Consider the following 15,584-nt stretch of genomic DNA (forward strand, 5'->3'; position numbering starts at 1 on the left):
ACTGAGCCTCAGGCTTGATGACCAAGGGATCGGGGTGGGGAGGGGGGCCCCTGAAACAGGCATCGGACTGGAGCATGTGGGAGTCCCAGGCTGGATCCCCAGCAACGATGGGTCTGAATGACTTCCAAACACTGCTCGGGAAAATGACCAAGAGGAAAATAAATTAAGTTCACACCTAATCCACATGTCCGCTCTCCAGACAGGGCAGATGATGATCAAGGGACAAGAGGAAGAGGAAGAGGAAGCGGAAGAGGAAAAGGAGGCATCAGAAGTGGAAATCGAGTTCAAGGCAGCAGCAAGACACGCGATCATCTGCCGGGACCTTAGTGCACGTCCCAGCTAAGGGCCTCAACTCGTGTGGCAGCAGCACTCAGACCCGCCTCCAGAGTGACAGGTGGGCTCCCAGGGCTCGTGAGGTGCAAAGGGGCGAGAGGACTTCTCCCAGGGGGAAGGGGGTGGACCTGACTCCAGCCCCGAGTTTCCCGGGCCATGGTCCAACCACCAGCTCCTGAGTCTCTGGCTAGTAAACATGGACCTCGGCCTGGCAGGCGGAATCCAGAGCCTCACGCACACACACACACAAAACTCAACGACAAAGCTCATCCTTCCTCTCAAGAGTGAAAAAGCGGCTCCAGAACCAGCAGGATGGGGGAAGCTGATGCCCCCCAAAGGCCAACACACCTGCCAAGAAAAAGCGGGTGGCTCGTGCATAAGCAGCAGCAAACGCAACTCACGTTTTGGCTTTAAAATAGAAGAAAGTGGAGAAGAGGGAAGAAAGGCAAGAAAAGAAACACAAAAACGTCCAAGTGAAGAAAGCAGCTCACTGGAGAGAGGTGGCGGCCCCCCACACACTCGTTCCAGGACATTCCAGCTCATTCTGCACTCCTGCCAGTGCGTCGTGGTCTTGAACTCCCAGACAGGTAGCAGATATCCCCTGAGCCTGGGAGTGAGAAGCCTTTGGGAAACCTAATTGATACCCTGATTTCAGTCCAGTAAGAGATCACTTGTAGCCAACTGAATAAACGAAAAGGGGGAAAAAATTCTTCCAAAAGCTTCCCGCAAACATCGTAAGCAACAATCTGAGTTCTGAAGAAGGCGGAGTCCGTTTCCTCGACTAAGTTAACTCAAGGTTTTATTGGCCATCACAAAAGGTTCGAAGTTACCTCCAAGTTCTATGAGGGTCCGAGGAAACGGAGGCAGGAGACCCGCAGGGCGGGGCTGGGGCGGCTCTCAGGGGCCACCGCGTCTCTCCAGCAGGATCCGATGCAGCTCGTCAGCATCTTCCGCCGTCTTGACCCGCACCAGCATGGGCACAGGCACGCTGGGGTTCTTGTCGTCCAGCGGCGGGTTGGGGACACACACGATGAGGACGTTGTTCTTGCCAGTCCGTGTGCACGGCATGTTGGGGGGCACCAGCACATTCAGGAGGATGTTGCCTGTCGGGGAGAAGCGGTGACTCTCGAGCCCTGATGGCAGAGAACTGACCCACATGCGGTGGCCACAGGGACTGTCATAGCCAGGCCCAGCATGGTGTCCCCAAGAGGAGATAGGCACCCACCTAACCCAGCAGGGGGTGTGTGTGTGGCAAAGACACCAGTAGCGCAGAAGAGCCAGATTTGTCACGGAAGGGACATGGAGCCCAGCCAGGGCTCATAGCGACTCCAGGACCCCAGACCTGCAACCCGGCCCCCACCCCCAGAGCACGACCATCTGGGTACACAAGTCCCATCTCCCATTTCCTGCCTGGCCTATGTGAGTCCCCAGAGGAAACGGGAACCGCCTTAGGCGACGGCTGGCACCTTGGTTCCTTCCACGTCACCCCTTAGCCCGGGTAGAATCCGGGCGATCTGCCCGGTTGCCACTCGTGGTACCTACCAAGGTTGGTGTCGGCGCGCACCAGCAGCTGCGTCTTCTGGTTGGCTGTGGGCTTCAGGTGCAGGGTCCCAATGCCCTTCTCCTTGAACTCATCGTCCTTCTTGTAGAAGAGTTTGCACCTGTGGGGAAGTGGGTGGTGTCGGGTCAAACCCTCCGAGCCATGTGGGGCCACCCTCAAGGCTGTGGAACCTAAAGAGCCCAGGACAGGCCACCTTGATCCTCCCTTAAGTGATGAGCAGGAAGATCTATATTATTCCCCCAAGTCATAACATAGCAGGCCCATCCGTACCTTTCTCTGAAAAGATCACTTTCCTCCAGTCAGCTTCAAACCCACCATCACCATCATGCCCTCTAACCCCTCATCTACTCCTCTGGCACCGAGCTCAGGGACAATTGCCGATTTGGGGCGGGGGCGGGACAGGACAGCAGGGAGGGGGGTTGCTCTGCAAGTAGCCGACCAGGATTTGATCCCTGGCATCCCATAGGAAGTGATCCCTGGGCCCGGAGAGATAGCTCAGCAGCGTTTGCCTTGCAAGCAGCTGATCCAGGACCAAAGGTGGTTGGTTCGAATCCCGGTGTCCCATATGGTCCCCCGTGCCTGCCAGGAGCTATTTCTGAGCAGACAGCCAGGAGTAACATCTGAGCATCGCCGGGTGTGACCCAAAAACCAAAAAAAAAAAAAAAAAAAGGAAGTGATCCCTGAGCACAGCCAGGCATGTACCAAAACCAGGAGATGGGAGAGAGAGGAGGGAGGCAAGGAGGAATGGAGAGAGAGAGAGAGAGACAGAGACAGAGAGACAGAGACAGAGAGAGGAGGGGGGGAGAGAGAGAGAGGAGAGGGGGAGAGAGAGAAGAGAGGGGGAAAAAGAGAGGAGAGAGAGAGGGAGAGAGGAGAGAAGAGAGGAGAGGAGAGAGAGAGGGAGAGAGAGAGAGAGAGAGAGAGAGAGAGAGGGAGAGAGAGAGGGAGAGAGAGAGAGACCAGAGCCCAAAGCCAAAGAGGGACATCAACTCGCATCAGGAGATAGGTGGCAGGGCATGTTTCTGAGCAGGACTTCCTGGCTATAAAAATCCCGAGAAAGAAAAGGGGTTCAGAGTGCCCTGGGGTAACAGAAGTAAAAGCAGCCTAAAAGTGTCTGAAGAAACAGAGGAAGGAAAGGGGAAGACAAAGGAAGGAGATAAAGAGGAGGAACCAGGCCAAGGGTCCCTTCTCACTGCAGGGCTGTGAGCAGTGGCAGACCAAGTCCTGCATGGACTGACGAACGGACAGACACATGTCCACCCCGTGGGCCCCTCCCCTCCCCCAGCCCAGGAGCCCCAGGACTCACTTCTTGGAATAGAAAGCATCTTCCTCTTTCACTTCCGTGACGACGACCTTGGGTGGCTCATCACTGTCCTCGTCTTCGGCAGTGCCTGGAAGACGGAGGGAGACTCAGAATCTGGGGGGGGACAGACCCACTAAGAGCGGACCCCCTGGGGACATGGCAAAACTTTAGGCTTCTCTGGACTGGGGGAGAAATGGATAGTTCCCAAGTGCGGTAGGAACAAATTGGGCTCAACATGTCGAGATTGTTCTTCCCTCACTTTCGTTTTCTTGTTCTCTCCCACACGTGCCCTAGGCAGTCTCTACTCCCCCTCCCCTGTATGCACTGACCACTGCGCCTGTTCTTCGGCCCCCAAGCTTCCACGAAGCCCAAGTCTCTCTTCCCAGTATAGGGGCTGGGGATACAGCTCAAAGGACCACACCCGGCTTCATGTGCAGGGCCCGATGATGATGCATCACAAGCAGTCCTGGAACCCCACTTCCACCCTGACACCTTGAGACACAGCTCCGGATCTAACAATTGAGGCCCCAGGTTCATTCCTGCCGAGATCCGACCCCCACCCTGTCCCAAGGAACAAGTGTCTCAATGTTTAGAAAGTCCTAGAAATGGGGCTGGAGGGTGGCACTAGAGGTAAGGTGTCTGCCTTGCCAGAGCTAGCCCAGGACGGACGGCGGTTCGATTCCCCCCGGCGTCCCATAGGGTCCCCCAAGCCAGGAGCAATTTCTGAGTGCATAGCCAGGAGTAACCCCTGAGCATCACTGAGTGTGGCCCAAAAAGCAAATAAATAAATAAATAAAGGAAGTCCTAGAAAGAAAAAAATGCTCTTTTTATGAGCAACTGTCCAGGCAAACCTTAGCAGAAGAGTCAACGCCTGTATCGGGGCTCAGCCCGGCATTCACATCATCTCACATAGCCAGAGACCAAACCAGGGTGGGTATGGCCACAGAAGATGAAGAAATATATACTTTTTTTGGGGGTGAGGGACCTGAGCGATAGCACAGAAGGGAGAGCATTTGCTTTGCACATGGCCCACCCAAGTTCAATCCCCAGGATCCCAGAGTTCCCTGAGCCTCCCAGGAGTGATTTCTGAGCACAAAGCCAGGAGGAACCCGAGAGCACCGACAGACGTGATGCCCCTCCCCCAAAGAAATAAATGCACTTTTTTTTTTACAGGCCAGACCCTGAAAGAAAGAGCCACAGAGCCAGCCTCCCTCTATGAACAGCAAATCCAGGGCCAACTGGGCAGCGAGTCAGACAGAAAGTCCCACTGGGCAGGGCAAGAGGGACTTGTACAGGCCCTCAGAGCTGGGGCAGGTCAATCCCGAACTGCTTCAAGGGTGCTGGATAGCCGAGAGCCCCAGCTCACTGCCCCACTCTCCTCTGCCTCACCGGATTCTGCTCAGAACCACAAGTCATCCATGGCTCCAGGGCTGGGGTGTTCCCCACGAGCCAGTAGGTTCCAGGAGGCCGGAGGCAGCCGTTCCAGAACTTCCTATTGCGTTTCACATGAGTGCTGACACAGGGACTGAGCCCAGATTCCCTCCCCCAGGCCCTGCTTCCATGCTTAGCTCCGAGAAGTGGGGTTCGTGATCACCCCGTGCAGTGCGCGTTGGCCGTGAACGAATGTCTGGAAACACGCCGTGGTTAGAAGGGCAACATCTCGCAGAGTTATTTTTTAGTCAAGCGAGAAAGTGTCTTTTGTTTTGCTGTGAGGCCACCCCAGCGGTGCTCAGGGCTAACTTCTGGCTCTGTGCTCAGGAATCGCTCGCTCAAGCCCTAGGTGGTCACATGCAAGGCCAGCACCCTCCCCGCAGTGCTGTCTCCAGGAACCTGCCCAAGCATCCGAGCAGATGCTTCTCAAACCTCCAATTGTTCGCACCCCTCCCGAAGACCCTCCAGACTGGGCCTGACCCGACACCAGAAGGAACTGGACTCCAAGCACCCCCACCCCACAATGGCCCTGAAACCCCACACCCTCGCCCTTCTTGGGGTTCGCCCGTTACCTTTGCCGCCACTGCCACCTTCCCCCTGGCCTTCCACAACCTCCTTGGAGAAGGGCGAGGCAGTGGGCTTGTTCTGGGGAGTATCTTTGCCAAATAAATTGGTGTTGCTAGAGGAAAATGAAAGCCCGGGCAGGGGTGTGGGGCTGAGCGTGGTCAGGACAGAGCTGTCGACCTTCTTGCCGAAGCTGAATGAGACGCCCGTGCTGGTGGCCGCTGGCTCCGCCTTGGCCGAGGCGCCTTCTGAGGAGTCATCACTGGTGTGAAATGAGAAGGCCGCCGAGGGCTGTGACTTGGGGGCACCAAACAGCGAGGTTGCCTCCGACTCCCCGGAAGCCTGGCTGGCTTCGCTTCCGAACTCACTCCGGGCTCCGCCGTGCTGCTGCTCGATGCCAGCCAGGTACTTCTCGTAGTCGGTGAAGATGGGGGTCAGGTCGCATAGGGGGTTTGCATCCACGTGCTTCACGATCCAGTCCCGCACCGAGCGGTTGAGGGCCGCCAGCTGTTTGTGGTAGGCGCTACCAGGGGCTGATCCGGAGGGTGGCTGCTGCGCATCCCCATTGCGGGGCTTGGGGCCCTTCGTGTTCCCCAAGGAGGCCGGGCCGTTGGCGGCACCTAAGGGAGTTGAGTTCTGAGGGGACTGATGGGTCACCGAGGTTTCGATCCTGACACACCTGCATGCTTTCTACTTGTCGTTACTTCCTGATTCTGGGGGCCACATCCAGAGGTGCTCTGGGGCCACTCCTAGCAGGCTTTGGGGACTTAAGAGGTGCCCAAGATCTAGAGAACAAACTGGATCAGCTGCGTGCCAGGCAAATGCCCTCCCACTGTGCTCATTCTTGGATCCTGGGGGGGGCAAACCACTAACCACACCCCCCTTCTGCTGGGACCAGGTATGACCAGGGCTCACCCTTTGACAGGCCCGCTACTGCTGTCTCTGCCCCTGAGGACCCAGGGATGTCTGAAAAGATCTTTCCAATCTGTTTTTGGGATTTTGGACTATACCCCGAGGTGCTCAGGAGACCCTATGGGATGCCGGGAACCAAACCCTGGTCTGTTCTGGTCGGCTGCGTGCAAGGTGGATGCCCTACCACTGCGCCATCTCTCCATCCCTTCCCTGTGCCTCTTAATGCCTCTTACCCAGGACGGCCTTGGGGGTGCTGGTGAGTGGGGAGATGCCAGTCCCGTTGGTCAGTCCCTCCAGCGGCTTCCCAACTATGCCAAAGCCCACGACGCTGCCTCCAGATGGGGCGACCAGACCTTTGAAGCCTTGGAAGGCACCTCCGCCATCAGGCTAGAAGAGGGACAAAGGTATAAGTGAGCGAGCGAGAGTGAATGGTGAGTCCTTGGCTGACCAGGCCCCGAAATCCTGGTGCCCCGGACCAACAAGCCTACAGTAAGGCCAGTGAGACCCGGCAGCTGGGCTAAGGGTACCCAGTACCCTGAGGAACATCTATCCCACTTGCTGTCAGCCCTGCCAAAACTCTGCAGCTCATCTGTGGAGGAAGCTGAGGTACCACGAGGGTTTCCTATCATCCGTGATTGTCTCAGTGTGGCCAGGAACACGAAGGGCTGCAGCTGCACCCAACTCCCAAAATAGGCATAACCAGCAGTGCAATCTCCCGGATTCACTGGCCTGGAAGCTGAATGCACAGCGGGAGACCTCGGAGGGGGGGCTGGACTGCTGGGCATACAGCACAGAAAACGTTTCCCTCCCGGAAGCCCGGTCCCCGCTCTCTGCCTGTTCTATCCTTACTCACAGGTTTCTGCAGCACGCCTCCCCACCTCCCTGAGGGGTCACACCCCAACGGTCCTAGCAGAGGCCGGGCACTCACCTCTGTGCTAGGGTTCCTGCGCTTGGCCTTCTTGATGGCTCTGCTCCTCAGTACCTCCTCGCTGGCCACAGAGAAGGTGCCCACCTGCAGCAATAAAGAATGAGGTCATGAGGCAGGAAGGGGAAGGAGGTGGTGGGACAGAACCGACAGGCCTGGTACGAGATGATCTGGGGTGGGGCCGGAGCCATAGCACAACGGTAGGGTGTTTGCCTTGTACAGGGCTGACCGGAGTTTGATCCCCAGCATCCCTCATGGTCCCCAGAGCCTGCCAGAAGCAATTTCTGAGTGCAGAGCCAGGAGGAACCCGAGTGCCACTGGGTGTAGCCCAAAAACCAAAACCAACCAAAACAAAAATAACAAGGTAGGGGCCGGAGAGATAGCATGGAGGTAAGGCGTTTGCCTTTCACGCAGAAGGTCATTGGTTTGAATCCCAGCATCCCATATGGTCCCCCGAGCCTGCCAGGAACGATTTCTGAGCGTAGAGCCAGGAGTAACCCCTGAGCGCTGCCGGGTGTGACCCAAAAACAAACAAACAAAAAGCCCAAAAAACAACAACAAAAAAACCCCAAGGTGATGGGGGGTTGGTACGAGGGGGGGGTCATACCCGACTGCACCGTCAACTCCCCTAGACCAGAATGAAAACATCGAGTTTCCGTGTGTGAAATTCAGAAGGAGCTTCATATGGGAATGGGATCGAGGAGACAGACAGACAGACGGACGGACAGACAGACAGACAGACAGACAGACAGACAGACAGACAGACACACACACACACACACACACAGTAAACATCTATACTACACACAGGTTCTCAGGAAAGTAAGGGGACACACACGCACACACACACACACACACACACACACACACACAGAGTAAACTAGTAAAATACTACACACAGGGCTTCAGGAAACATACCATTTCCTGTGCAAAAAGAAACGTGTCAAACCACAAAGTCAAAACAAAATAAGTCCACCCCCCTCCCCACCCCTAGCCTTTACCTCCTCGACCTCATCTTCTTGGTCCCAGTTTCTGTCAGTCAATTCTTTCTCAGCAATTCTTTTGGCCATTTTGGGAGACCTGTGTGAAATGGGAGAAATTCAAAGGTCGGAACTAGAAAGCCAAAGGCAGAAAGTTTTGAAACCTTCTAATTTCACCCTCGTCTTGGGGCTGGAGGGTGGCAACTGCGTGATGGAGCCAATCAAGGGCCCCAAGGATCACCTTGTGGTTTTCAGGACTCCTGGTAGTGCTCCGGGGTCCACATGGGAAACCTGAGATCAAATCTGGTCAGTGGCATTAAGACAAATGTCCCCCAGTTCTGCCACCTCCACAAACCTTGGTGCCAAGAGGTAATAGAGCAGTAAAGCCACTTGCCTTGCCCGCAGCAGACTTGGGAAGCTAGGTACCCCATAGGACCCTCCAAGGCCTGCCAGGAATGACTCCTGAGCACAAAGCAAGAAGGATGCCCTGTGCACTTGTGGTTTTGCGGGTGTGGCCCCACACTAAACCCTTAAACCAGCACAAGAGAGGCATGCTTCAATTCTGCCAGGGGGAAAGTGCTATAAAAAGGCTACCTTGCCATGAAACTTGAAAGGAATACACTGAAAAAGGGACCAAGCTCCATGAAGTTCCTCCCCCGCCAACCCCGGGTGTGGGTCGCAGAGCTTGCCTCAGGGAGGGGTCTAGCACCCTGACCAAGTCAGTCCATCCTGCCCCTGGGTCAGTTTATAAACAGACCAGAGGCCAGAATGATGATAAGATAGCACAGCGGTAGGGCATTTGCCTTGCACGCAAATGGGAATGAACCTGGGATCGATCCCTAGAATCCCATAGGGTCCCCCAAGCTTGCCAAGAGTGATTTGAGTGCAGAGGCAGGAGTAACCTCTGAGCGCCCCCACAAAGTTTGCCTTGCATGCAGAAGGACAGTGGTTCGAATCCAGCATCCCATTGGGTCCCCCAAGCCTGCCAGGAGCAATGATTTCTGAGCCTAGAGCCAGGAGGAACCCCTGAGCGCTGCCGGGTGGGACCCAAAATCCCCCCCCCCAAAAAAATAAACACCCCAAAAGTCGGACCAGAACCTGTGTTTGATTTCAAAGCATGACACTGGGTCATGATACGTTCTTTTTATATGCGAGTCAGGGAGGGGAACGAGGTTCATACGAGCACAGATGACTCACTTGTCAGTTGTGCCAAAGGGGTGTCCTGGTTTTTTTTGGGGGGTTGGGGGGCTGGGAATCCCCCCAGCATTGAAGGAGCTGAACAAAATAACTGGGGTGGGTGGGTTTAAACCTCAGGGAGCCCCGATCCTGGGGGCAAGGTGGGGTGCTCCTCGAGGAGGGGACCCGGGATCACAGGCAGAGCCACCCCGAGGGAAATGGGGGGCAGGAAGAGGGCCCGGAGCAGCCAGCACCCCCAGACCCGGCTGTCCCCCCAAAGGCCTGGGGCCTCCCATCAGGACCCCACGTACCCCAAAACCAAGACCCCCAGGGCCAGCCAAGCCTCTCCCGGGCCCCCAGGGCCGCGCACCCCAACTTCCTTCCCGACGGGTCTCGCGGGCCGAGCGGCTAACTCCGAGATCGCGGCGGCGGCGGGCGCTCGGGCTGGGCAGGCGCCGCTCCCTCCAGCATGTCCTCGCGGCGGAATGCCTCAGCCCAAGACCGCGGCGCCCTGGGCAACGCGCACGCCCCGGGCCGCCATCTTGCAGCTGCAGCGACCCGCAGCCGATTCGAAAAAGGAGGCAGGCGAAGGGGAAAAACCGCCGCGGCCCGGCACTGCGCAGGCGCACGGCCGGAAGGGCCTCGGAGCCCCGACCACTGCTCGCACGGCGCAGGCGCGCGGCCCGTTGAGGCTCCGGGCCCCGCCCATGAGGAGCACTGCGCAGGCGCGCGGCTAGGTGCTTCTTTCCAGGGCCCCGCCCACCGCACGCACGGCGCAGGCGCGCGGCCGGTTGAGCCCTCCGGGGCCCCGTCCACTGAGCACACGGCGCAGGCGCGCGGGGCTTCGAAACCGCTGCCCGGGTCGGGGAGTGCCTGGCGCGCCCCTAGTGCGCATGCGTGCGCGGAAGCCGGCGGCGGGAACGGCCGCCGGGGTCACGTGACGGCGGCTGCAATGGCTGCTGCCTGCCGGCCTGGCTGGAGCACACCCTAGGCTCCCCGGGACCGAGTTCCCTGCTGGCCCGCTGTCGGCCGGGTTCATGGTTGATGCCGGTTTTCCTTCTTGCATATGTACGGCTGTGCTCCAGAAGCACCGCTGGGAACCGGACAGGGTGCATGATCGAGCCGGACACTCGCTGGACACTTGCAAGGCCTACCCGCCTTCCCCTCCCTGCTGTCTACCCTTAGGTTCTGTTCAACTCCAAACACTCCGTTGCTTCAGGGAAAGAAGACCTCCCCTTTTTTTTGGGGGGGGGTTGGTGTTTGGGCCACACCCGGCGGTGCTCAGGGGTTACTCCTGGCTGTCTGCTCAGAAATAGCTCCTGGCAGGCACGGGGGACCATATGGGACGCCGGGATTCGAACCAACCACCTTTGGTCCTGGATCGGCTGCTTGCAAGGCAAACGTCGATGTGCTATCTCTCAGGGCCTTTTGTGTCTTATCTTTAGCATTGGTCTTATCATCGCCTCCCCTTCCACTGTTCTAAATGTCTCAACTTTTTTTTTTAATTTTTATTTATTTATTTATTTATTTTGTGGTTTTTGGGTCACACCCGGCAGTGCTCAGGGGTTACTCCTGGCTCCATGCTCAGAAATTGCTCCTGGCAGGCACGGGGGACCGTATGGGACGTCGGGATTCGAACTGATGACCTTCTGCATGAAAGGCAAACGCCTTACCTCCATACTATCTCTCCGGCCCCTAATTTTTATTTATTTTTTGGTTTTTGGGTCACGCACAGCACCACTCTGGGGTTACTCCTGGCAGGCTTGGGAGACATATGGGATGCCGGGATTCGAACCACCGTCCTTCTGCATGCAAGGCTCTACCACCATATGCTATCTCTCCTGCCCATTGTCTCAACTTTTAGTCATCCCTGGGCCCTGAACAAGACCCCATGAAAGTTTGATTTTTTTTTAATAGTTTCCATCTTCCAGATCATGGGATCATCTGGGACAGGCTTACCTCTAGTCGACCCCCGAGTGTCTGTCTCCCTCTTACATCAGGCTGGGTGCTGGGTTTATTGTTCTTTCCTTAGATCTTGTTCACTGTGATGGGGGTTCGGGTGGTGGGGTGGGGTAATGGAACATCAAATCACCACTAGGTTCAGTCCTGGTCCTAGGAAGGAGCGTCTACAGGACGTGACCCAACCAGGGGCATCTGCCAAGGTAGGGCACATTCTGACTAGGAGGAACCAAGGTGAATAGTTGCCCAATGCCCATGTGGCCTGGCCTCTGTCGCCAGCTCCCTCTTATCTGGTCTGTCCATCTGGAATTCCTAATCCCGGAGACTGTTCTCTCTAGTGGCAGTCAGGCAAGAATCAGATACTGGAACATTCTCCACATTCTTTAACTCTGAGGTTTAATTCCAAACCTAACTTTTTTTTTTTTAGTTTTTGGACCAAAGCCAGTGGCACTCAGGTTACAACTGCCTATGCGCCCAGAAATCACTCCTGGCAGGCTTGGGCGACCCTATGGGGTGCTGGATATCGAACATGGATTGACTGCATGCAAGGCAAACAACCTACCCGCTGTGCTATCACCTTTAGCTTCCTTTGAGCTAGTTTTACTGTCATCTCTTTTCAATAGAAGTGGCTCTAGATGCATTTACTTTCTTCCCTCATCTGTATTTGACACATTGGGCATTTGCCTTGTGGCATTTGCTTTGCAAATGGCTGATCAAACATCTCAAGGTCCTAGAGCTTGCCAGGAGTGATTCCTGAAGGCAGAGGCAGGTGTGATCCCTAAACAAAATAGCAACAACAAATATGCCTGGTTCAAACCATTCTACCCTTAGACTGACACTCTCAAACCCAGCCCCATCAAGAGTGATCTCTGAAAAACAAAACAAAAAAGTAATCTCTGGGCACAGAGCCACGTGGCAGCCCTGAGCACCAACTGGTGTGGCCCTGGAGCTCCACCTTGGGTATAATGGGGATGTGGGTGCCCCTCCCCACTCAGCTATTGTTCCAGCCTGAATTTGGTTGTGGGGGCTACACCCAGTTATGTTCAGGAGATCCTCTCAGCTAGGTGTTCCAGGGTGTCTCCTGGAATCTAAAAACCCAGGCAATGCCAGCACAGCCCCCCAAAATACAGAATTTCAAACAACTTCTGTAGCTTCTGAAACACCTGGATAGTTCAGTGTTAGGTTTAGTCCTATAGCCATGCTGAAGTCCCCACGTGAAAACTGCTTCCCGAAAAACCCCATGCTCATGTTCTCCATCCCCAGCCCTAAGGACACCCATCCTCCGGTGCCCACGTGTCCAAGGCGCCTCCTGTCATTTGGGGTCCAACCACAGGCTAGTCTGTTGCTGTTCTGTACCCTGGGCCTCTCGTCCACAACCCCTCAAGGCCTGGTCTGCTTTGGGCATCACAGAAAGGCTGGTGTGCGTGTGTATTTGCCGAAGTCCCCACTTTCAGAATTCTGCTTTTTGGGGTTTGTTGGTTTTGGGGCCACACTCCTCGGTTCTCAGGGCTCACTCCCCACTCCCAGGCTGCAGGGCACCTTATTGCCACTAGATGGCACAGAAAGGAGAGAGGGTTTGTTCTGGGGACAAAGTGGGCTTTTGTTTGGGGTCCTCTTGCTGAGGGGGAGGGCTTAGGGGAGGGGGTCGCTTTTCATGACTGAGGACCACATTGTCTTGACATCTGAAGTGTTTTTTAATCCGTCACGTCTTTTGTTTTGGGGCCACACGCGGTGATGCTCAGGACTTACCCCTGGCTCTGTGCTCAGGGATGCCGGGGATCAAACCTGGATCAGCCACATGCAATGCAAACACCCTCCCCACAATGCTATTGATTCAGCCTCTGAATTTGTCACAATTCGAGTCTACAAAGTCCTTACCAACCTCCTTAAATGCATGAGTTTAGGACTGGAGCAATAAATAGCACCATGGGGAGGGTGCTTCTGTTTGCCTTGTATGCAGCCAACCTGGGTTCAATCCCCGGCATCCCATAGAGTCCCTCAAACCTACCAGGAGTAATTTCTGAGTGAAGAGCCAAGAATGACCCCTGAACACCACGGGTGTGGCCCCAAGACAAACAGAAAGAGAGAAACAGGCCCTGGCTGTGAATGTTCCTGGCTATCCCAGTCTGAGGGGTGAAGACCAGCCCATAGTATGTGGGACCAGGACGCCGCTGAACATCTAGCAGTGGACAGGGTGGCCCCTCGGTCCAGCTCCCAGCTCCACAGCCTGAAGGAGTTATCAGCCCTGCCTACTTTGCTCTGATCAGCCTAGGCTCAGCCCCTGTCCCGTCCTCCCCTGGCCAGCTTCTCCAGCCTCTCCTTTGCTGAAAAGCCCAACAGAGCAGTCAGTCCTTGCAATATGTGGTTTTAGGGGCCACACCGGGCTGCCCCTGGCTCTTTGTGTGTGTGTGTGTGTGTGTGTGTGTGTGTGTGTGTGTGTGTGTGTGTGTGTGTGTGTGTGTGTGTGGTTTTTGGGTCACACCCAGCAGTGCTCAGGGGTTATTCCTGGCTCCAGGCTCAGAAATTGCTCCTGGCAGGCACGGGGGACCATATGGTACGCCGGGATTCGAACCGATGACCTCCTGCATGAAAGGCAAACGCCTTACCTCCATGCTATCTCTCTGGCCTGCCCCTGGCTCTTTGACTTAGGGGTCCAGGCCTGCAGCCTGCATCTCCCTGTCCCCTCCCTTCATCCTCAGCAGTGGTTTTCCACCCACTGGGCCCCAACACCTTTGCAGGATCTCTCAAGCCAATCAAATGCAGGCGAGTAACTGGGGCCAGATTCCCCCCACCCCCTGTTTCCAGGACAGGCCAATGTATTCAGCAGCTTCTGGGTACCCCCTCCTATTCCTCCTTCATTTCTGTCTAAATTTCCCCAGGGATCCCCTGTTTCAAATAAGTTCTTTGGGGGTGAAGGGCCAATGCTGATGCTGGTTTTATGTTCGGGGCTCTCGAGCCTCTGCTATTTCTTCATCGTGGGGGTGTCTGTTTTGTCTGAGAGCCCCTTCTAAAGTGACATATGGCTTTAAAGAATTTTTAAAATTCTACTGAATCAGGCTGGAGCAATAGCACAGAGGAGAGAGCATTTGCCTCGCATGGGGTTGGTCCAGGGTTCAATCGCCAGAACCTTGGAGCCTGCCAGGATTGAGCAGTAATCACTACTGGGGATGGTCCAAAAAATCCAAATCAGGGGCAGGAGTGGTGGCGCAAGTGGTAGGGCATTTTGCCTTGCACGCGCTAACATAGGACGGACCACAGTTCGATCCCCCAGAGTCCCATATGGTCCCCCAAGCCAGGAATGATTTCTGGGCACATAGCCAGGAGTAACCACTGAGCATCACTGGGTGTGGTCCAAAAAGCAAAATATAATAACAACAACAAAACAAAAAATTGAATTATTTTAGGTTTTTTTTTTGGGTCACACCCGGCGGCATTCAGGGGTTACTCCTGGCTCTGCACTCAGAAACCGCTCCTGATAGACACGGGGGACCATATGGGATGCTGGGGATCGAATCACCATCTGTCTTGGATCGTCCTGGATTGGCTGCGCGCAAGGCAAATGCCCTGCCATTGTGCTATCTCTCCGGCCCCAAAACCTGGATTTTTTGAGTAAAGCCCCCATTTTCACTTTGCGGGAAGCCTTGCAGAGCACGTGGCCGGGGCATCTCCTGGCACCTGGGCTCCGCTCCAGATGCCCACTACCAGCACCAAGAGTGAAGATCCCACTGTGTGTCCAGTTGAGCTCTCAGAGGCATTTCCTGGGGTGCCTGCCCCTGCCCCACCTGAATAAAGTTTCAGGCTACAGGGACTGTCCTGCCAGGAATGTCCCCTTCTTCCCACGGGTGGGCGGGGCTCCGTGGAGATGCTCGGACTGGGATGAGTGAGAACAGGATTGTTCCCTGAGGGAGACACGCTGCCGCCTGGAAAATGATTCCCACGGGGGGGCCCTTTTAACAGGCAGCTTTGCTAATGCATTTTTAATGCGCCCCAACATATTAAAAAGTATTTACGTATCATCTGCTTGAGACTCATTTCACCGTTCCTGAGCCTGGCAGAATCTGTACAGGTGTGTGTGTGTGTGTGTTTCTACCCGGTAGGGGCTCAGCTTCTGTACAGGTGTGTGTGTGTGTGTGTGTGTGTGTGTGTACACGCGTGTGTATGTTTCTACCCGGTAGGGGCTCAGCTTTCAGTCAGGACCAAGTGGAGGACAGGTCGGGGACCCCGGGAAAGTGCTCAACACTCTACCAGCAAATTGGACAAGACCACGTCAGGGGTCCGCAAAGGTTGCACCCCTTGAGGGCAGGCCTCACCCTCAGATACAGTGTGGGGCCCCAGGATAGCTGGTCCTTGGTGCTCGGCCACCCTCAAGAGGCCAACGTGATCAGAGGGCACCGGAGCAAGAGCACAACAGGAAGGGTGCTTGCCTTCAATGCAGCCAAG

At 55.7% G+C, this 15,584-nt stretch overlaps 1 protein-coding gene across 1 annotated transcript; it reads right to left on the reverse strand.

Annotated features, from left to right (window-relative positions):
* Positions 1 to 1,216: 1,216 nt before the first annotated feature.
* Positions 1,217 to 8,107, reverse strand: NUP50 (nucleoporin 50). Its single transcript, XM_049771627.1, has 7 exons — positions 8,031 to 8,107; positions 7,033 to 7,116; positions 6,338 to 6,491; positions 5,201 to 5,812; positions 3,201 to 3,285; positions 1,876 to 1,994; positions 1,217 to 1,436 (listed from the first exon to the last, which is right to left on the reverse strand). The coding sequence occupies exons 1-7, from the start codon at positions 8,097 to 8,099 to the stop codon at positions 1,231 to 1,233; spliced, it is 1,329 nt and encodes a 442-aa protein (XP_049627584.1). The 5' UTR covers positions 8,100 to 8,107; the 3' UTR covers positions 1,217 to 1,230.
* Between the last annotated feature and the right edge of the window lie 7,477 nt (positions 8,108 to 15,584).

Source organism: Suncus etruscus, chromosome 4, assembly GCF_024139225.1.
Source record: "Suncus etruscus isolate mSunEtr1 chromosome 4, mSunEtr1.pri.cur, whole genome shotgun sequence".
NCBI lineage: Eukaryota > Metazoa > Chordata > Mammalia > Eulipotyphla > Soricidae > Suncus > Suncus etruscus.